At 39.9% G+C, this 22,898-nt stretch overlaps 1 protein-coding gene across 1 annotated transcript; it reads left to right on the plus strand.

Moving 5' to 3' along the window:
• The first annotated feature begins 5,781 nt into the window (after positions 1–5,781).
• Positions 5,782–7,691, plus strand: LOC118595024 (glycerol kinase-like). The gene has a single exon (XM_036205286.1). The coding sequence runs from the start codon at positions 5,819–5,821 to the stop codon at positions 7,466–7,468; it is 1,650 nt and encodes a 549-aa protein (XP_036061179.1). The 5' UTR covers positions 5,782–5,818; the 3' UTR covers positions 7,469–7,691.
• Positions 7,692–22,898: the final 15,207 nt, after the last annotated feature.

A 22,898-nucleotide genomic window follows, 5' to 3' on the forward strand; every position in this document is an offset into this window, starting at 1 on the left:
CCATTTACTCATCTTGTTCTATTTTCTGCATCAATCCTTATTTTTCATCAGACATAGCAGTTGATAGAAGAGGTATTCGCCCTCTTCCTCCTTTCTTCTCATCTGGCCTTTAGGCTCTAGGTCTTCATAACATTGTCCCATCCTCCTGATATAGCATATGTGAGTCATGTGAACTACTGAAGGCCATTTTGGGTTTTAGTTTTATATCTATGACCAGTTAACATAATAATGCCCCTTGATTTCCCATCACATGACATGAGATAATTCTCTATGTGTGTCATGTTTCTGTACATCTTACAAATAACAGTCCTATGGCTCTGTTGTCCAGATCATGTATTTAAGGATGTTTGCATGGTGAGTAGCTTGGAAGATATGCCATTGCCCACCTGAGCAGACATCGGGGAAATACTGCTGTTGTGAAAGACTGAGGTTCCCTGAGCTCAGAATCTCTGTTCTGTAACAACACACCATAGCTTCAGGAGCACCATGGTTCTCCTTGCACTGAATGGAGGACTGGGACTCTGCCACCAGCACAGAAATATGTTTCTTATTAGTGTGTGTGATTAGGAACCTACGTCTTTTTCCAGTAGCACTGTGATATTCAACAGACATACATGTAGGCTAAAATCTTAGATTTTCTCCACTTTTTGATGTATGATCCCAAAGTATCTGCTGATGTACAAAAGCCATGGCAAGTAATCTTCACACATTGACCAAGATTATGCTTTACCAAAGCAAATAGGATGGCACACTGTCTCTCAATTTTTCAGAAACCACCTTGATACTAGTGCATAAAAAGAGCTTCACATAATTATGCTCCCTTGAATCATTATTATGAAACCTTCTTAAAAACTGCCAATAAAGAATTCAACCCTTAAACCACTTTCTAAATGTTGTCATACACCAAGGATTAAACCCCTATAAATGACTAAGGCTATTTGTGTTTAGCAAGAACATGAAATGGATGTGCCCAATCTGACTCATTCATTTATTCAGATCAGCTCATGTGCTAACATTAAAAATATTTTTCACAGATATGAATAAAACAGGTGTGTTTCTTGATATTAGGTAAGTTGCCTGCTAATGGAAAGTAACATATTAAAAACCACTACAGAAAATACCAATTATGAATACTAGAAAACTATGGAGAAAATAAACACTCAGAAATACTGTAGAAACATGATATTAGAGGGTAAGTAATTTTATTTTTTGTCTCAAATACCAAAAGTTTCATATGTTAACATGACTACAAAGCATTTTTCCTCCACATGTTTGTGTGTGTACCAATGTGTGTGTGTATGTATCCAGCAACCAAACAGGAAATAAAAATTATATCTGAGAGTAGTGACACATGCCTGTAACCCCAGCACTGGGGAGTTAGAATCAGGAGGGCCTGGAGATCAAGGACATCCTTGACTACATAAGGAGTCTGAGGCCAGCCTAGGGACAAATGGGACCTTGACTCAAAAAAGAAAGTTGCAAAAGAAAGCGGGGGAAAAGTACTAAAATATATGTTCTTCATAAATTTACCCAACTAAAATAACACTTCCCTTGAGTAAAGTGGGTTTGGGGAAGGATTCGTGAAGCTTTATCCAAAGAAAGAAAACGTTGTTCTGCGGACAGTCTTGGGGAAGAACTTACAGTTTGTTGGTTGCTACCTGGGAATTAGAAGCTGGAGAGTCTGAGAAAATGAGCAGGCACTTTGTATCCCAAAGCACCAAAGTAGATTTAAACACGGAAGATTCTTTCACTTTCCCTAGCAATGTTTGGACCATATTCAGATGACGGAAGCCTGCAATGACAAGTGTTTAACATATTAATTAAAAACAAGTCCACACAAACATGAATCATTTTGAAAAAGTAAAACAACAACAGTTGATTCTAACTTAGTCAATTAAAAAAAATCAGAAGAGCAGGAACCTACCAAACTTCCTCCATAATTCAATTTCTTGAGAATGCATATATACTACTTGAGCAGAAAACTTGCTGACCAGGATTATCTGGTGTTTTGGAACTACTAGAATTATTCTGATAATCAGATCTGCCTGACTTTACTTTTTCTGAATGTTCCTGAAGCAGTGTGTTTGTCCCCTTGGTTTTCTATGTAATTAATTTATTTGTGTTTGGACTATTCTAAATTATGCCCATAAGTTGCCAAAATCTGTACCTTGGAAAGGCTTTGCCATAAAAATCTGGGTATAAAGGGCTGTTTTTGAGTGTGGATGAAGAAAAGATGAGAGAGAGAGGGATTTGACGAGGACGTTTTTAGAGGCTGTTATTAAGTGAATGCAGATTAAAGGAACTTAATCCTGTTGAAGTTTTTCTTTGAAGGTAGTGCCAGAAAGGAATTTATTTTTTCTTTGTAGTAATGCTAGGATTTAAAATAACTTACCTGGTAATTAGTTACTTCATGGGAAAGAAAAACCCTCACTAGTGTTTGTGTTACTAGAAATGAAGGCAAAGAATGAGTGGACCAGTTCTCTTCATCAGTCATCAGTAGTAGATGTTCATCTGCTTCTCCTTGATCACTTCGTGCACATCTGGAAGAGGCCAAGGCTTTCTGCCAAGTGGACAGAGCTGATCCTTGGTTAGCCAGAAAACCACATTGCTTGCAGCTATTGCTTCTGGTTTGATGACCCTCACTCCGTAGCTCACTTTGAACAGTGATAGGTCAATATAAATTTCTTGCTGCTAAAAGTGACTACAGTGCACCTAAGTGTAAGATCCCTGCTTTCCGTTCCAAGCACCATGAGATGAATATTATTTTCTCTAACTCTCTGACCCGAATTTCCTTAAGCATTTTCATTTTAAGAGGCCTTCAATCCTGTCATCAAGTTCAAATGAAAGGTTAAGATTTTTTTTTTTTATCTGCTTTTCCATCCTTGTAAGGGAGAGCACCATGGGCACAATGCTTTAAAAGGACTTTTCATATAAGAAGTACACTTTTATTGTATTACCAGCATTTGGGAAAATCTACATGGCGTTCAGTTTCTGTCTTCCCATCCAACACTGGGTTCTTCTGCCACTTAACAAGACCTTGGTTTTCCTGTAGGATTCTTGAAGACTGCTTCTTTTTCCCCTGAACTACCTCTTGTAAAATAATGGAGGCAACTGTCTTATATTGTAATAATGAAAGAACTTCTCTTGCTGGGTCCCAGTCAGTCTCCTGTCTCCTAATATTACATTAAGATGGCTTTCTTATCTATCTCTAAAAGACTGGATCTAAGGTATACTTCCTGGAGAATGTTAGAGTAAGTTATTTCCACTTGATGGCAGGTGAAACTAAATCAAGTATCTTTATTTTAGAGAATTAACCTAGATATACTTAAATTTTTCCACTGACAAGATTAAGTGTTGTGAACCAACTGTACAAGTTTTGTGGTTTGTGTGCATTTTAATGGAGTGGTGTACAACAATTCCAGATGGTTCTTTGTTATAAAACGACTTTTACTCTGAGTACTGCGTGGGTTTTTTGTTTTGTTTTGTTTTGTTTTTTAGCTGTTAGACTCAGTTGGGTACTTTGAAAAAATAAGGTAATTGTTCTTCTAGTTTTAACTCTGCTACAGAGTACTGATGGATAAGTGCATAAAAATACATTTGGTAGTATAAATGTAAAATCCAACATGAAGTTCCACAGCTTCAGATTGGCTGCTCTAACTATACAGAAGTTCATTGAGATACAGACTTTGAATCTCATTAATTTCATTGAGTGGTGTCTTTGTCGGTACTTCATAATAAAGTTTGAATATATTAATATATATATTAATACACACATACCTGTGTGTGTGTGTGTGTGTGTGTGTGTGTGTGTGTGTGTGTGTGTGAATTACTCATCCCAGAGATTCATCAGATTCAGTCAGTCTGGAGAATTGATATTATTTACAAGTCTCTCATTTTTTTAAAATTTTATTCTTTTAGCAACAGAATTCCTCCTGTTTTAAAAGATTCATTTTTGTTTTAAATGAGTGTTTTGTCTCTCTGTATACCTATGCACCACACATGCAGTAGCAACAGAGGCCCGAAGAGGGCAGTGGATCCTCTAGAATTAGAGTTACAGATATGGTTGCTGGGAATTGAACCTGGGCCCTCTGGAAGAGTTGCTGGTGCTCTGAACTTTAGCTGCTAAGCCATCTCTCCAGCCCAGATATGCCATACTTGGCAAACAGTTTTTGAATCCATAAGATACTCAGTTACTTTCTCTCAGAATGCTTTTTTTTTTTTTTTTCCTGAAAACATGGGAAAATAAAATAATGGTCTCTGGTTGTGCTAAAACAAATATCCTGGTGCTTTGATATTTTTTAATTTCTAAAAATCAAATGTTGAAGTTATAAAGTGCTAAGCTACTAGGAAAAGCCAGCTAAAGCAACCTTTGTAATGGGTCAGATTGTTAGGAACTGCCAAGCCCTCCCTTTGCCTGTGGTTGCCCAAGTATTTATACCAGTCAGGACAAATTAGGTTACAACTGTAGAAATAGTCCCCAAATCTCAATGATTTAACACAGCAACATTTATTTATCAGCAATGCTTATTTATTTACAATGTTTATTTATGTTTGGTTGGACTGCAGTTTTCCTCCACAACGTTTTCTCTAGGTCCCAGGCTGAGAGGGCAGCCTTTATTGACGGGATTATTGGTTCTCTAGTAGAGGGGCAGAGAAGACACTGTAGACAGGCTCTTTGTGTGTTCGTCTGCGACAGACACACAGCTGTGCCTGAATTCATGAGTTATATGTCTAATTATGTCATGGGGAAAGATGTCAAATATTTGAGAGAGTGTGCCACATGATTCTCTAGAAATAAATGGCGAAAACGTTAAACTTGAGAAGACACACATTTCTTCAGTACCCACCATGCTGCAGACCCTGTCTGCCACTGGGAATGTGGCAGTCCATTGAAACGCACAAACTCCATGAACTCTTGGAGCCCTCACTGAAGGAATGAAATTGGAGGGGGTAGATAAATACTTTTCCTTGAAGAAAAACAAAACAGACCAGAAAGGAAGTGTGCCGAAATGTTGGGACTTTAATTCAGACATGATGGGCAGAGATGTGTCTTGGGAGGAGATGTGTGTGTGTGTGTGTGTGTGTGGTGATGGAGGAGGTCCTTTGAGACAGAAAGGCAACTGCTGATGTCCTAAGGCAAGAACACATGTGGTCTGAAGTAAAGACAGGCCATCCAGTATATCCAAAAGGTCTAGAAGGAAATGAAGCAGAAGATATGCCCGAGAACCTCACTAATTAGAACCCTCCAGACAATCAGAAAAACACTGAATTTTCTTGTAAATGTATGGGAACCAATGAGGAGAATTTGGACAATGAAGGGCATGATCCTATTTTCATTTTCAGGAACTCTTTCCATCCTAAAACTTGAATAGAAACCGTTTTTGGAACAGAAGGATAGGGGATGAGCAGCCAGGAGGACACTGTTGTATGTACCAAGACGACGTGAGTGAATTTGTAAGCAGTAGTCATTTAGACAAGGAGCTGGTGGATTGTGAGACTGAAGAGAATAGACTTAATCTGCTAGGATACTGGCAGAGCAACTGGGTGAATTAAAAGAAAGTTTGTTTACTAAGTTGATAACACAGGTCAGCTGAGGGAATATCCCAGGTTAAATTTTGGACAAATTAAGTTTAAGATGCCTGTTTTATATCCAAGGTTGGTCATACGCATCTGGAGAGCAGGAAAGGCCCGCGGATGAGGTGGTCACCAGGAAGTCGGAGGTTCAACCAATCGCCTCCGGGCTCGTGTCTGCCCCTCCCCCGCCCACTGTCATCACCAAGGAAACCAGACGCGATAACCTGCCACCCAAGCTGGATTCATGGCAGACGCTAAGAAAGCGGTTTTGGGGCCGTTGGTGGGGGCAGTGGACCAAGGTACCAGCTCAACACGTTTTTTGGTTTTCAATCCCAAAACAGCTGAAGTCCTTGATTATCATCAAGTGGAAGTAAATCAGGAGTTGCCCAGAGAAGGATGGGTAGAAGAAGACCCAAAGGAAATCCTGCAGTCTGTGTACCACTGTATAGAGAAAACATGTGAGAAACTTGGACAGCAGAGCATTGAGATTTCCAACATAAAAGCTATCGGTGTCACCAATCAGCGAGAAACGACTATAGTCTGGGACAAGGTAACTGGAGAACCTCTCTACAACGCGTTGGTGTGGCTTGACCTAAGGACGCAGTCCACTGTGGAGGCCCTCAACAAAAGCATTTCAGAGGGCAATAACTTTATCAAGACCAAGACAGGCCTCCCAATCAGCACTTACTTCAGTGCGGTGAAACTCTGCTGGCTCATTGACAATGTAACAAAAGTAAAAAAGGCTATCGAAGACGGAAGAGCTCTTTTTGGGACGGTTGACACGTGGCTTATCTGGAATATGACTGGAGGCGTCAACGGAGGTGTCCACTGTACCGATGTAACTAACGCAAGCAGGACCATGCTTTTCAATATCCATTCTTTGCAATGGGATGAAGAGCTCTGCAATTTTTTTAAAATTCCAATGAGCATCCTTCCCAGAATCCGGAGCTCTTCTGAGATCTATGGCCTAATGAAAACTGGCGTGTTGGAAGGTGTGCCAATATCTGGGTGTCTGGGGGACCAGTCTGCTGCTTTGGTGGGACAACTATGCTTCCAGGATGGGCAAGCCAAAAACACATACGGAACAGGCTGTTTCTTACTATGCAACACAGGGCAAAAGTGTGTAGCTTCTGAACATGGCCTTCTGACCACAGTGGCTTACAAGCTTGGCAGAGATGAACCTGTCTATTATGCACTGGAAGGTTCCATAGGTATAGCTGGTGCTGTTGTTAGCTGGCTAAAAAACAATATTAAAATTATTAAGGCATCAAGGGAAATTGAAAATTTAGCTAGAGAAGTAGGCACTTCTTATGGCTGCTACTTTGTTCCAGCTTTTTCAGGGTTATATGCACCTTATTGGGACCCTAGTGCAAGAGGGATCATCTGTGGACTCACTCAGTTCACCAATAAATGCCACATTGCATTTGCTGCGTTAGAAGCTGTTTGTTTCCAAACCAAAGAGATTTTAGAGGCCATGAATACTGATAGTGGAACACCAATGAAACATTTGCAGGTAGATGGAGGAATGACCGAGAACAAAATCCTTATGCAACTGCAAGCAGACATTCTGTGCATTCCAGTGATGAGACCTTCCATGCGAGAAACAACTGCCCTGGGAGCCGCCATGGCAGCAGGGGCAGCAGAAGGAGTTAGGGTGTGGAGCCTGGACCCCAAGGACTTGTCAGTCGTCCAGATGGAGAAGTTTGATCCTAAGATCAACATTGAGGAAAGTGAAGTTCGTTATGCCACATGGAAGAAAGCTGTGATGAAGTCAATGGGTTGGGTTTTGACTCAGACTCCTGAAAGTGGTGAGCCCGGTATGTTCAGCAGCCTGACTTTGGGCTTCTATATAGTGAGTAGCATGATGATATTAATTGGAGCAAGGTACATCTAAGGTGTCCCACAAATCGTGCCACCTTGTGGATCCCCCAGTTGAGAGCTTTTTACCTCACCAGAGAACCCAGCAGATGTCTCACTGCAGTGCCACTATCCAGACTCCGAATTTATGTGCCACGTGTATGTATCTCAAAGAAGAGCCGGGATTTGAAATAAAGAATAGCAGCAGAAAAGGAAATGCTACAGCAATATTGGTTTCTTTTTCTTATTCTTAACATTAACCATTTCCACTGGGGTGACTACCACCGAGTAGAACCCTCCAGGGTTCTAACAGCCTGCCCACTTCTTATTCATCTCTTGTCCATTGCGATCTTTGACCACACTGAGGCCCGGATGGTCCAGGGTTTCTGTCTCTGCCTACACAGGCCTAATTATGGGTTTTACTAGCCTACTAAAAGTGATTGACATTTTTGTTTATAATACAGCCTCTAAAATCTCTTCTACCCATCAGAAGGCATTTCCAAAGAGGCCTCATTTGATTATATATCCTATTGAGTTTTTACGATCTACTTAATTGTTTTAAATTTTGTCTTTTTTTCTGTTTTTATTTTTAGTTATTCTTCTCTCATATATTACATCCCAACCTCAGCTTCTCCTCCCTCCTCTTCTTACAGTCCCTCCCCCCACCTCCTCCCACCCGTTCCTCTTCCTCTCCCTTCAGGAAAGGGCAAAGCCTCCCGGAAAATATCAACCAAACACGCATATCAAGTTGCAATAAGATTAGGCACCTCCCCTCATATTAAGGCTGGACAGGATGACCCAGTAAGAGAAAAAGAGTCCCAAAAGCTGGCAAAAGAGTCAGAGGCAGGCCCTGCTCCCTCTGTTAGGAGTCCCACAAGAGGACCAAGCTACACAACTCTTAACTATATGCAGGGGGCCTAGGTCAGTCCCATGTAGGCTCCCTGGTTGTCAGCTCAGTCTCTGAGAGCCCACGTTAGTTGATTCTGTGGATTTTCTTGTGATGTCCTTGGTTCCTCTGGCTCTTATAATCCTTCCTCCATCTCTTCAGCAGGATTCCCCAAGATCAGCCTAATGTTTGACTATGGGTCTCTGCATTTGTTTCCACCAGTTGCTAGATGAAGCCTTTCTGATGACTATTGGGCTAGGCACCAATCTATGAGTATACCAGGATATTGTTAGGCATCATTACATGGACTCTTTTTTTTTCCCCCTCTAGTCATGTTTGGTTATATCGTAGGTCTCTGGGCCATCCAGCCTCTGGGTCCTGATGCTCCAGGCAGTGTCAGGGGTGGGCTCACTCTTGTGACATGGGTCCGAGGTTGGACCAGTCACTGGCTGGCCACTCCCACAATTTCTGTGCCACCCCTTACCCCAGCATTGTCCCATAGGCAGGACAGACTGTAGGTTGAAGGCTATGTGGCTGGTCTGGTGTCCCAATCCCCCCACTGGAAGTCTTACCTGGTCACAGGAGATGGTCAGTTCAGGCTACATATCCACAATTGCTAGGAGTCTTAGCTGGGATAATCCTTGTAGATTCCCGAGAATTTCCCTTGCACCAGGTTTCCACCTGACCCTGAAATGCCCCCCTTTTCCAGTTGGCTATTTCAGTACTGTGTCCCTCACCCCTAATCTACCCATGAAATCCCTATTTCCACTCCCCAGGGAAATCCAAGTGCCTCCCTTGTTACTTAGTCTCTCTGTGTGAATTGTAACATGGTAATCCTTTACGGCTAATATCCACTTATAAGTGACTGCATACCGTTTTGTCTTTCTGGGTCTGTGTATTCCATTTTTAATTGGGTTATTTGTTTTGCTGATGTCTAGTTTCTCAAGTTCTTTCTATATTTTGGAAATTAGCCCTCTTTCAGATGTGGAGTTGAACATATTGGCACAGGAGACAACACCAATAGCATAAGCACTAAGATCAACAATTAGTAAATGGGACCTCATGAAACTGAAAAGCTTCTATAAGGCAAAGGACACCTTCAATAGGACAAAATGTCAGCCTACAGATTGGAAAAGATTTTTTTTATCAACTGGGTCTTCAGTTCAATCTCATTCATCTACCTGTCTGTTTTATGACAATATCATGTGGTTTTTGTTTTGGTTTGGTTTGGTTTTTGGTTTTTCAAGACAGGGTTTCTCTGTGTAGCTTTGGAGCCTGTCTTGGAACTCACTCTGTAACCCAGGCTGGCCTCAAACTCACAGAGATTTTCCTGCCTCTGCTACAGTAGCTCTGTAATAGAGCTTGAGGTCAGGGATGGTGATGCCTCCAGAAGTTCATTTATTGTACAGGATTGTTTTAGTTTTCCTGGGTTTTTTGTTTTTTCCATGTGAAGTTGGTATTGTTCTGTCAAGATCTGTAAAGAATTGTATTGGAATTTTGATGGGGATTGCACTGAATTTGTAGATTGCTTATTTATAGTAAGATGACCATTTTTACTACATTAATCCTACCGATCCATGAGCGTGAGAAATCTCATCTTCTGATGTCTTCTTCAATTTCTTTCTTCAAGGACTTGAAGTTCTTGTCATACAGGTCTTTCACTTGCTTGGTTAGAGTTACCCCCAAGATATTTTATATTATTTGTAGCTATTGTGAAGGGTATTATTTTTCTGATTTCTTTCTCAGACCACTTATCATTTGTGTATAGGAGGGCTACTGATGTTTTTTTGTGTGTGTGTCTTGTTTTTTTGTTGTTGTTGTTGTTGTTGTTTTTTAGTTAATCCTTATCTAGCCACCTCACTGAAGACTGAAGGTGTTTATCAGCTGTAGGAGTTTCCTGGTAGAATTTTTAGGGTCACTTATGTATACCATCATATTGGCAAATATCGATACTTTGACTTCTTCCTTCCTAATTTGTAGCCTCTTGATATCCTTTCGTTGTCTTATTGCTCTACCTGGAACTTCAAGTAATATATTGAACAGATATGAAGAGAGAGGACAGCTTTGTCTTGTTCCTAATTTTAGTAGAATTGTTTTGACAATTCTCTAAACTTTCTCTCCATTTAATTTTGATGTTGGCTGTGGGCCTGCTGGATATTGCTTTTGTTGTGTTTATGTGTGTTCCTTGTATTCCTGATCTAAGACTTTGGATTTTGTCAAAGGCTTTTTCAGCATCTAATGAGTGATCATGTAGGGATTTTTTTCTTTCAGTTGGTTTATATGGTAGATTATACTGATTCATTTTTATGTGTTGAACCATCCCTGCATCTCTGGGATGAAGCCTCCTTGATCATGGAGGATGATTTTGTTGATGTGTCCTAGGATTTAGTTTGCAAGTATTTTATTGAGCATTTTTACATCAATGTTCAGGAGTGAAATGGTCTGTAATACTCTTTCTTGGATAATCTTTGTGTGGTTTGGGTATCAGGGTGACTGTGTATCATAAAATAAATTTGGCAGTGTTCCTTATATTTCTATTTTGTGGAATAATTTGAGAAGTATTAGTATTGGCTGTTCTTTGAAAGTCTGGTAGAAGTCTGACCCTGGGCTTTGTTGTTGTTGTTGTTGTTGGGACTTAATAACTGCTTCTATTTCCTTGGGGGTTATAGGTCTATTTAATCTTGATTTAACTTTAGTAAGTGGTATCTATCAAGAAAATTGTCTATTTCTTTGAGATTTTTCCAATTTTGTAGAGTACAGGTTTTTAAAGTATGACCTAATGATTCTTGGAATTTCCTGGGTGTCTGTTGTTCTATCTCCCTTTTCATTTCTCATTTTGTTAATTTGGATGCTCTCTCTCTGCCTTTCAGTTACTTTGGATAAGGGATTTGTCTATCTTATTGATTCTCTCAAAGAACCAACTCTTTGTTTCATTGATTCTTTGTGTTGTTCTCTTTGTTTCTGTTTTATTGATTTCAGCCCTGAGTTTGATTATTTCCTGCCAACTACTCCTCTTGAGTATGTCTGCTTCTTTTTGTTCTAGAGCTTTCAGAGGTGCTGTTAAGTTGCTAATATGAGATTTCTCTAAGTTCTTTACGTAGGCACTCAGTGCTATGAACTTTCCTCCTAACTCTACTTTTGTTGTGTCCCATAAGTTTGGGTATGTTGTGCAATCACTTTGTTTGGATTCTAGGAAGTCTTTAATTTCTTTATTTCTGCCTCAACCTAGTAGTCATTCAGTAGAGAACTGTTCCATTTCCACGGCATCTTTGGTCTTTTAGCATCTGTAAGACATTTGTCCAGCCCCTTCAGTCTCCATTGAGAAGTTGGGTGGAATTCTAGTAGGTCTGCCTTTACATGTTACTTGACCTTTTGCCCTTGCAGCTTTTCATATTCTTTCTCTGTTCTATATGTTTATTATTTTGATTATGTAGCCGGAGGGTTTTATTTTCTGGTCCAATATTTTTAGTGCTCTGTTAGCTTCTTGTACCTTTATAGGCATGTCCCTCTTTAGGTTAAAAACATTTTCTTCTATGGTTTTTATTAAAAGTATTTTCTGGGTCTTTGAGCTGGGATTCCTCTCCCTCTTCTATACATATTATTCTTAGATTTAGTCTTTTCATGGTGTCGCAGATTTCCTTGATATTTTGTGTCAGGAATTTTTTAGATTTAGCATTTTCTTTGACCAGCATATCAATTTCTTCTATAGTATCTTCTGTGTCTGAGATTCTCTCTTCCATCTCTTGTATTCTCTTAATAATGCTTGCATATGTAGTCCCTGTTTGCTTAGCTAGATTTCCCATCTCTGGGATTCCCTAAGTTTGTGTTTTCTTTATTGCTTCTATTTCCATTTTCAGGTCTTGAACAGTTTTATACATTTCCTTCATCTGTTTGTTTTTTCTTGGCTCTCTTAGCTTTCATTAAAGGTTTTTATTCATTTCCTCCAAATGTTTGTTTTTGTTTTCCTGGATTTCCTTAAGGGATTTATTCATTTCCTCTTTAAGGGCCTCTATCATTTTCATAAAATTGGTTCTGAGGTCATTCTCTTGAGCTTCAGCTGTATTGAAATATCCAGGGTTTGCTATAGAAGGATAGCTGGGCTCTGGTGGTGCCATACTGTCCTGGCTGTTGTTGATGGAGTTCTTATGCTGTCCTCCAGGCATCTGGGTTTGGAGCAATTAATAGGTTTTAGTGCCAATTTCTGAGTTTATCTTTGTCCAATGACATTTTTTCCATTGGAAAAAAAATGTTTCCATTTCTTTTCTATTCATCTGGCCTGAGTGGCCCATGATCCTGGTGACTGGTAAGTTATTGGGTCCAATATGGTATCTCCCCTGGGGTTTTGACAGCCTCTGTGACCTCTGGTGTTTTGGATGCTGGCATGACCTCTGGGGTTCCAGGTACCAGCATGGCTTCCAGTAGAGCAATGGGCTTCTGTTGGAGTTGTGGGGCAAGATATGGAGATGAGGGGATGGGTGCTGTTGGGAAGCTAGAGGGCTCTGAGGAAGCACTGGATATCTGTGGTGGGGTCTTCCCTAGAGTTGTGGGGTCTCTCTTTCTTTTCTTAGATATATTTTTCCTTCTTTTACTAACATATTAGTTAGGTTCATTTATATTTAATTTTTACTTTATTAAAAAGTAATGAAGTCTGGCTTTTTAATCATCTTCTGTGGTTTTGCATTTTCAAGTGGACAGATTACCTTTTCTTGATCTTGCTCTCTTTATCTTTCCATTGGGAGTTTTTCAAATTTTAATTGACTGAATTTTAGCTGGAGAATATGATATTATGGCTTCTGATTTGTAGAATTTGTTATGAGTTTATTTTTAGCTAAATAGTCTATTATTGCCAGTGAATTGTATGTTTGAGAAAATTCTTTTTTTGTTGTTGTTGCAGATTCACACCTACATTTTCAAGTATTTTTACTAGATCCACATATCCATGCCAGTTTTCTAATCACTTGCATTTCTGAGAGTGTTGTATTAACATCTCCTAAACTGCAATCCTTTTCTGTTGTTCTGTCTCCTAAGTACATGTCACCAAGTCTCACCAGGGTACCTACCATGATTTTTCATATCTAGCTCAGAGATCTAGAGTGTGAGAGCTGGAAGTACCTGAAGATCCTAATTCTATATCTGTTGTGTTGCATTTTTGTAGATAAAGCCAGATCATCAGATTTGGCTAGACTCTCTGAGGGTAAATACCTGTAATTAATAAGCAAAGCAGTGTCTTTATATATGACATCATTTTTAAGATGCACTTAATCTGATGAAAGAAATTGTTAATTCCCTAGGGAAAATCTTTGAATATATTCTGGGCATTTATTTTCTTGCATGAGATAAAATTTTGTAAACAATCAAATGAGCAAATGACTTTGACAACCACACTTCTCTTTTCAGTTAAAAAAAAATTTGATTTGTAAAGCTGTTGAAAATGTCATAGCTTCAAAGACTTTTTCCAAAGCAAATTAAAATTAAAATGTATTATAGTTCTCAGAATATTTTCACATGCACTAAATAAATTTTATAATAGCAACAATCAATGACAGAAGTGAATGGCTGTCATCACCATTCTGGTAGATGACTCTGACTGCCAAGGATCAGAAGGTGAAGCATGTATCTTAGGACAGCAACTTTCAATTCATTCACACTTCATGATTTCCCCAACCCAGAGTTATTGTCTGTGGGTAAATTCTCCCTGGGTTCCAGTTTACACATACAGAGAACTTTTGGAAATGCTGGATTCTTCAAAAATCGCCACTGAATCAACATTCATTGATTTATTACAGACATGCTTGATCTGTCCAGCTGTCCCTTTCAGAGCAAGAGACCCTCTTACCTTCAGCATCCCCTGGTTCCCCTGAGTTCTGAGGCCTGGGGAGGCTGGCCCAACAGAAACATAAGGTTGGAACACTACTCCTTCCATTTTCTCTTGGCTAATTCCTGCAGGTCAGGCATACACCTTCACTGAAGACTGTGGCTCCTTAGTCAAGTCTCTCCGTTCCAGGAACAGTGCCCTTTCCTTCCTTCTCAAGCTTAGGATGGAGTGAATCCCTATGCACTGTCCATTGCACTTCTCAACATGCTGCCCACACCTTTGTAAGTACTCTCTTTTCTTAACCAATGCTCAAACTATCCAATATGACTGTGCTAGCTGTCTGTTGCAAGGACCCTGACTGATAAAAAAAAAAAAAAAAGATTCTTAAAATGTGCAGCTTAAGTTTAAAAAAGATGGGGTAAGAGCAAGTTTCTTAGCAAAGCCAAAAAACTATTCATACACAGGCATCTGATTAATGCTGTTTTGGAAGGCACTGACTCTTTTAATATAGTCTTCATTTGGGGATTACAAATTTTCTAAATCCAAATCATAATCAGATCCAAAAGAGTTCTAATGCTCTCTCTCTCTCTCTCTCTCTATATATATATATATGTATATATATATATATATACATATATATATATACATATATATATATATGTGTGTGTGTGTGTGTGTGTGTACATTATATTATATATGTATATAATACAGTTTAACAGTAACAGAAAAAAATTAAGAAAAAACAATCCTTTTTGTTTCCAAAGCTGAGAGAAAAGTCAATTATTAATCTACCATGTTGCCATGAAAATCTCTTTGTATACCACCCTGAGGAACACCTTTGCAACACCTATTGCTTTGGCAACAGTAGATCCTCCTGATCTTCAGGCTCTGGCTAATTAGGGCAGGCTTGGGATACTGTGGAGGCTCACTGTCCAAAATCCATTATAGGAGTGTGGAGTGACAATTATGTTAGAAAAGTGATTTTAAACAGTTCATTTCCAGAAGCTTGTGCGCATGATTAAGGACCATTTGAACACACCACACTCTCCAACCCCACCCCCCACCCCCCCACACACACACAGTGGGCAGAGCAGAGGGGGTGGACAAAAGGTAAGCTTTTAGAGAAAATGTGTGATTCTCATAATTTATGTTGGTGTTTGAAGACTAGATGAGAATGGAAGTTATTATTCTGCTTTTTAGCCAGAGTAGGGCAACATGCTGACATTCTTGGTATTTTCTGCCAGTTGGTCAGAATTCAGGCAGGAGGGAAAAACACTCTGTTCCCTTTCTCCCCCCCAACCTCCCCCCCCTCATTTCCTTGCCGTGGGCTAATTTTTAATGCAATGTCATAAGGAATGTTATCACTCAACAAATAAGAAAGGAATGAAGTTATGCAATTGCTTGGTCAATGTTGACAAATTTCCACTGTTGAATTGGACCATCAACCACTAGTTGTTCTCCCGTTGCTGATACAAGAACTAGACTGGCCTTATCTGTTCTTTCCTTTGCATTTAATGAAAATGGAATCATTAAAAAAAAAAAATTAAGTACCATAGTAGCTGAAGTCACTGAAAAGCAAATTTGCTGAGGTAGAGCAAAAAGTGGTTCTTGCATTTTAATCTTTTTCAAGTTTTTACAAATCAGCATATATTCATTTCAGAAAATGGATTGCATTTAACGTATCCACACATAGATATATGCTTTGCTCATATTGGTCACATTTTTCCCTCGCTTTTCTTCTCTTCTACTGGTTCATTCCACTTCTTCTTCTGAAATGGTCCCCCCCTTTCTACTCCTGCACTTTCATGCCATGTGTGTACTTACATGGCTCAGTGTACAATCTAGGCTCCACACGTAAGAGAAAATATGCAGTGGTAGTCTTCTGAACCTGCCTTGTTTTGCTACTCAGTGACCTACAGTCTCATTCATTTTCCTGAAAATGACATAATTTTGTTATTCTTCATAGCTGAGTAAGTCTCTGTTGTGCATTTCTCCTGCATTTCTTTACCTTTTCCTCTGATGGTGTACTTCTAAGTTGAGTCCATTACTTAACTATTGTGAATAATGCAGCAATAAACATGAAGGGCAGACGTCTCAGTGTTAAGATGACTTGGAATCCTTTGGGTTTGCCAGAAAGACACAGCTAGATCATTTGATAATACTATTTTTGCTTTTTTGAGAACCTCAATGAATTCCCACTATTGTCAAACAAGATAAAGAAATACAGTGGTCTGGAGAATTGCAAGCTTTAAACCTCCCACGCACAGTAAATAACAATTGCATTTCAAGCAAAACAAGGAAAGGAATGTAGCAGGAATCTTAAAAGTTCTTATTAATAAAATCAAACCCAGAGCCAGGTATTGGGGTGAATACTGGAAGATCAGAGAGACAGAACAAGCCACAGCTTCCTCACCTTGCCAGTTCCTCAGCTGGTTTTGTTTCCTCAGACTGCAAGCTTCTGAGTCCTCTTCCAAATGAATCTCAGCTGAACTGTGCTGCTCCAAAGCCTAAAATCTTAACCAGCCAAATGCTTCTAGTTCTGGTCTTCGCACCTTATATAATCTTTCCTTTTCTGCCTCCACTCCCTGGTATTAAAGGCTGGCTTTCTGGGATTAAAGGCGTGTGTCACCATGCCTGGCTGTTTCCAATGTTCCCAAGTGCTGGGATTAATAGAAGGGGTGGAGGGTACCTTTGTTCACCATTGTGAGAAGCAGCTTAGCTGTGTATCTATGATATGTAATTACTTTACTATGTTTGTTTACATGACAAAACCCTCACCCCAGACTCATGTGTTTGAAAACTTGAGGTATGGAAACTTTAATGAGGTGAAGTTCTAATGGAGCAAGTGTGTCATTTTCTGCTTCTCCTCTCTTGGCTTCCTTTGTCAGCACCACTGAAAGTAATTCACAGAGTGGAGGTCTGACTCATTAGGCTTCAGAGAGAAACAAAACCTGTATTAGATACTGGGATAGAGGTGATTGCTGGGATGAAAGGCGTGCACCACCACCGCCCAACTTCTGCTATAACTTGCTCTTCCCATTTTCTAGCCACCATTTGTGGCTCTGTATCTAGTGGCTGTCTGTTCTCTAACCCCAGATGAATTTATTACCTGCACAATATTTTTGAGAACACAATACCACATTTCTCCTGGTTTTTGTCTAAAATTAAAAAAGCTTATAACTAATATAAGAAAAATCATATCCAATAAGTATATACAATATACATAGTCAAGATTACATTAATGATGTCTAGTCCATTAACATTTGACAGATTCAGACAAAAATCTCTATTATATATATTAACAATGTCCAGTCCAGTAACATTTGATAAACTCAGACAAAAAAATTTTTGTTACTTCTCCTATGTAAAACAAGTAGTTCCATTTTAAAAGTATTTTTTCTTTTCATAATAGATTCAGTAATCTACCTTTTGTCATTTTTATATCTTCTTCTTTTTCTTTTTACAGTAGATTCAGTGATCTATCCACTTATCCTATTATTTCTTCATCTTTTTTCTCAGAGTAGATTCATTGATCTACCTCATATCTATATTCTCTTTTATCTTTCTTTTTTTTTTTAAACAAAACCTCTGAATCTAATCTCGATGTTCAGCAGAAAGCATTGGAAAAAGTAGCAGCCTAGCTGCTGAAACCCAGGAAGGCCTTGCCTCTTCCTTCCCTCCCCTGAGTGAAGATCAGCTCTGAAGCAGGAGGGATCTGCAGGAGAAAAGTAACAAAAAGATCCCAGCAACCTCCAAGATCCTTGTCATCAAAGGCTCTGAGCCTGGCTGAGGGAACTCTCCATAGTCCACATGCTGTGCTCCCAGGAGAGAAGGAGCCAACACTCTGGCAAGCCTCCTCATACCCCTATAGCCTATGCTATACCATCTTGGAACCATGACATACCCTCATCTATCCCAGTGGTTGGTCCATGGCCACTGGCAGAGCTGATAATACACCCTGCCCCTTAAAACCAAACTGAGGTGATGACACACCCTTAGGAGCCTAAAACCTTAAACTACTGGAGGTGCTACCCACCTGCTAGGAACTGATGCAACATCCTGCTCCCAGTGGTGGCGGCGGTGGGGGTGGAGGTGGGGGGGCATGTCTTAGTAGTTATATGTCCAACTCCGCAGCTGATATGGCTCTACTCCATCAGTGATAGGTTAGGATGATCCACACAGTCCAGCAGATGCAGTCCTTCAAGTCCCAGAAATCAGCCTTGGCTGAGCTTCACTGAGCAATCAGTCATTCATTGCCTTATCTGTCAGGAACTGCACTGGACATTCGCAGTTCACAATGCTGAGGTACCCCCACCCCCCCTTAGTCGATGCCATGCCATTCCTCATTCTCCAAGGTCCAGATCATCACCTTGCCACTCCACAATCCTTCCAACTGACAAATGTCATCTTAAACACCCCAACTTCCTGCCGTGTTCCTCCATCTTGGGGTCCACAGGCACTGTCCAGTGATGTCCCATCCTTCCCAGACTTGCACTGCTGCTGGGCTCTGTTGGTTCCAGTTCCTGAAGTTGCAATGTGCTCTGCTCTCTGGGATTCTAGCTTCTGGAACTTGGACACCTTCTTTCCCACAGCTGTGTTCAGGCTGTTTCCTGACCCACCACTATCGGAACCACAGTCACACCCCAACTTTCTAGGTTTAAACTACTGGGATGTACCACAGAATAGTATGTCCCAGCTTAGTGAAAGAATACATCTACTAATAGCTCAAAAACTGAACCTATGCCTCAAGCCTCACATGGTACGGTAGTTTTGTAAGACCCTGAGTGCAGACGTCCAGCTTTATAGCCAGGTTAAGAATTTGTGCTCTTAGATTTCAGTGCCTCTGTGACTGACCATGGGCCATAGCAGATCCATCACATAAGACTTCCACCTGAAAGAAGCAAAGTAACAGCAGTGTGGTGGTACTGTGTTCCCCGAAATATTGTGCACGCTAATAAACTTATCTGGGGTCAGAGACAGAAGAGCCACAATATTAAACATAGACGATAGACAATGGTAGCACACGCCTTTAATCCTAGCATTCCAGAGGCAGAGATCTACCTGGATCTCTGTGTGTTCAAGGACAGAGCCAAGCATGGTGACTCAAGCCTTTAATCCCAGAAAGTGAGACTTCAATCCCAGGGAGTGATGGCAGAAAGCAGAAAGGTATATAAGTCGTGAAGACCAGAAACTAGAAGCTTTTGGTTGGTTAAGCATTCAGGCTTTGGAGCAGCAGTTCAGCTGAGATTCATTTGGATAAGGACTCAGAGGCTTCCAGTCTGAGGAAACAGGATCAGCTGAGGAACTGTGAGGTGGCTGTGGCTTGCTCTGCTTCTCTGATCTTCCGGCATTCACCCTAATACCTGGCTTCAGGTTTGACTTTATTAAGACATTTTAAGATTCCTGCTACACAGCAGGATCCCTAAGCCTTTCATCTAGTCATCTATGCAAATTAGTCTCTACCAGGAACTCCAACAACTCAGAACACAGAGGTACCTGGAGCCACCATCACTAACGCTGATCACAGCTGAAGTGGCCGCATGTCACCCACACCAATGTGACCCCACAGAAGTACAGCCATTACACCCTGCTCAGCTGGAGTGTAGGTGGGAGTGTTCCTCTACAGTGGCCACTTTATAAAGTTTGGAGGAGGTGACTGACCTACTAGATGCACAGGCATCAACACAGGGACAAAAGAAATGTGAAAAAGCTAGGGTTATGAATCCGCCAATGGAGCTCAAAAGTCCAGCAATTAACCCCAAGGCATACAAGTCATAGCCTGCCTGCAAGAGCTCAAAATAGGATCTTAAAGAAACCGAATGAGACACAACAGAATAAAAATAGATGAGACCCTGAAACGAGGAAAACGATGATCTACAACAGAAAACACATAAAAGCATAGTTATAAGAAACAAACAGAAATAATAGAGTTGACGAATCAATAAATGAATGAAATAAAAAAAAAAATCACAGAACTCTACCAAAAGTCTAGATAAAGCGGAACTCATAATCTGTGAACTTGAAGCCACACCTCTTGCTATGATTGAGTCAAATGAAAAGGAAATGAAATAGACAGCCTTGAAGTAATTTAAGTGTTCGGAAGACTTAGGAGAGATGTGAGCTACTAGATCCATAAAGTTCCAAGTAGATTCTGTTTTTAAAGGTCCCTCTTTGAGACACAGTGCAATTAAGTTCTCAAAGGTCAGACAGCTGGGCATCGTGGCTCATGTCTGTAAACAGGGCATACAGAAACAGATAGATTGACATAAAGCCTGGAGATAACCATCCTGGCCTGCATAGTGAGTTCCAAGTCATCCTAGGCTACACTCTAAGATCCTGTCCTAAAAACAAAACAAACAAGCAAAAATTCAAACAAAAGCTATATAAAAAAAAAACCCTCTAAGTCTAATAATTCTAAAAGCATCAATTGAAAATTGTCAAATAATAAGCAAAGCTCTGCCTTCAGGTTTCCTAGCAGAAATCTTGAAGATAGAAAGAGAATGAGACACTATACCCAAAGTGCTGGAGAAGAAAAGGTACCAATTAGAAAATTCTATATCCTGAAAAATGGCCCTTCAAAAATGGAAGGGGAATAAAGACATTTAAAACTTTTCACAGAAATGTTAAAGGAGTTCATTACAACTAGACATGCCTTATAATAGAAACCTAAGTGAGGTTTTAAGGGTGGTAGCTATTGCCGTTAAAATAAATACAATTATAGATAAATACGATAAGTAGAGTTGAGCACATAGTTAAATCCAGAACACCCTAATGAATACAGCTTACGTTTATGTGTCCGTCCACCACACTTGTCTTGAGAAGGCTTGTGGATTGTAAGCAGTGCTCAGAGCTGAGGCTCTTGAGAACTGTGTGGATCATGAGAGCCCTGTCTTTAACAATTTACTAATCCATCAATGAATGCAAAGATCTGAACAGATGGCTAACATATGCTCCAACTGTGGTAGGTGAGGACTAATTGAAGGAAGAAGGTTGCCCTTAAAGGGACACACACACACACACACACACACACACACAAAGATTTTTCTTACTTTTGTGAGGTTCGCAGGTGAATAGTCCAACCACTGTGATATTTGGCCTCACCTAAGGGCTATAGCAACAAAATCCAACTAACCCAAGAGGCACAAATAAACCTTCTCTCCTTTTGTGTTATTTCTTTTGAGCATTTATCAGGTGATGAAAGACTACCCAAACTATAATGATAGCACATAAGTCACATATATCTCTAGCATAGAGGTGATAGCTCAAAGAGTCAAAAACAACTAAAACTATGCCGACTTGTTAAGAAATATTCAATAGAAATATATGAGATTGTGTCATCATCAACACAAATTATGTTGGGGTAATACAATTCTAGAGTTTTTGCATGAAACAGAAGCAGACTTGTTATCAGCCTAAAATCACAGATTATAAGATGTAAACAAGAAAACCACAACACAAGATGTACAACAGATGTATGAATGGTGGAAAAAAAGGAGGAAAACAGAGCTGTGGACAATTGTCAGGTCACACGGGCACACAACACAGCAAACAAGAAAGACATAAGCTACCGAGCAACTGCAAAACAGCAAAGATAGTGTGAAGTTTGTCTTCCTCCATAATCAAGACAGTAGCTGTATTAAATTCTGAAATTAAGGTATAGAGAGCCCCTTAATGGATTCAAAGCAAATAGAGATCCAACTATAACCTACAAAACATCCACTTATGGCTCATGGACATGTGCCAGGTAAAAGTGAAAGGATGGAAAAAGAGTGTCCATGAAGATGGTAACAGACTGGGGTGGATATACCCGTGTCCTATGACATAGGCTTAAAATTCCTTAAAAAGTCACAAAAATCAAATAAGCTTGTTATTTAGGGTCTAGAGAGAAGTCTCAGTGGTTAAGAGCATGTAATGCTCTAGCAGGAGCCCTGAGTTCAGATCCCAACATCCATGCCAGCTGGCTTGAAATGGCCTGTAACTCCAGATCTAAGGGGCGGTCTGATTTTTTTTTTTTTTAGCTTCCATGGGTATCCACATGTGTGACGTGCGCGCGCGCGCGTGCGCGCGCGCACACACACACACACACACACACACCAATAATAATAATAATTATAATAATAATAAGTCAAAATATTATTTTCAATGATAACAAGGAAACTTCATAATAAATACATTGATAGCCAAGTTAGAGCACTTAATTATATAATAGAAACTAACAGATATAAAGGCAAAGATGCATAGTGATACAATAAGCAAGTGATTGAAATATCAAATATCTAATATCTAATACCTACCATTCTAATAGCTAGATAATCCAGAGAGAAAATACTAGAGAAATTTCAGTTTATATTAAATGAACCTGACAGGTCTATACAATACTGTCTCCACTAATAGCAGAATGTACATTTTGCTCTAGCACACATGGAGTACCCTGTTCAAAGTCACAAGGCAAGCCTTAACAAATTCACAAGGATTAAAACCATTCATAGCATTATCTCAGACCATGATGATATGAAACTAGACATCAATACTATTAGGAATTTTTGGGAAAGCCCCAGATACATCTATAAGGTTTAATCATAATTGAGAGACAATAATCATAACTAAGAGACCTAGGCACTTAGAGAAGCATCCTTCCAGGTGTGTGTGTTTCTTGACAGAATTAACTAAGGAAAGAAGACTTGCCCGGAGTGTGATAGGCTGTAAGATCCAATGGAATAAGAGGAAGGAAGAACAAAACCAGGACTCAGCCATTTCTTCTCTCTC

This window comes from Onychomys torridus, chromosome 13 (genome assembly GCF_903995425.1).
Source record: "Onychomys torridus chromosome 13, mOncTor1.1, whole genome shotgun sequence".
NCBI lineage: Eukaryota > Metazoa > Chordata > Mammalia > Rodentia > Cricetidae > Onychomys > Onychomys torridus.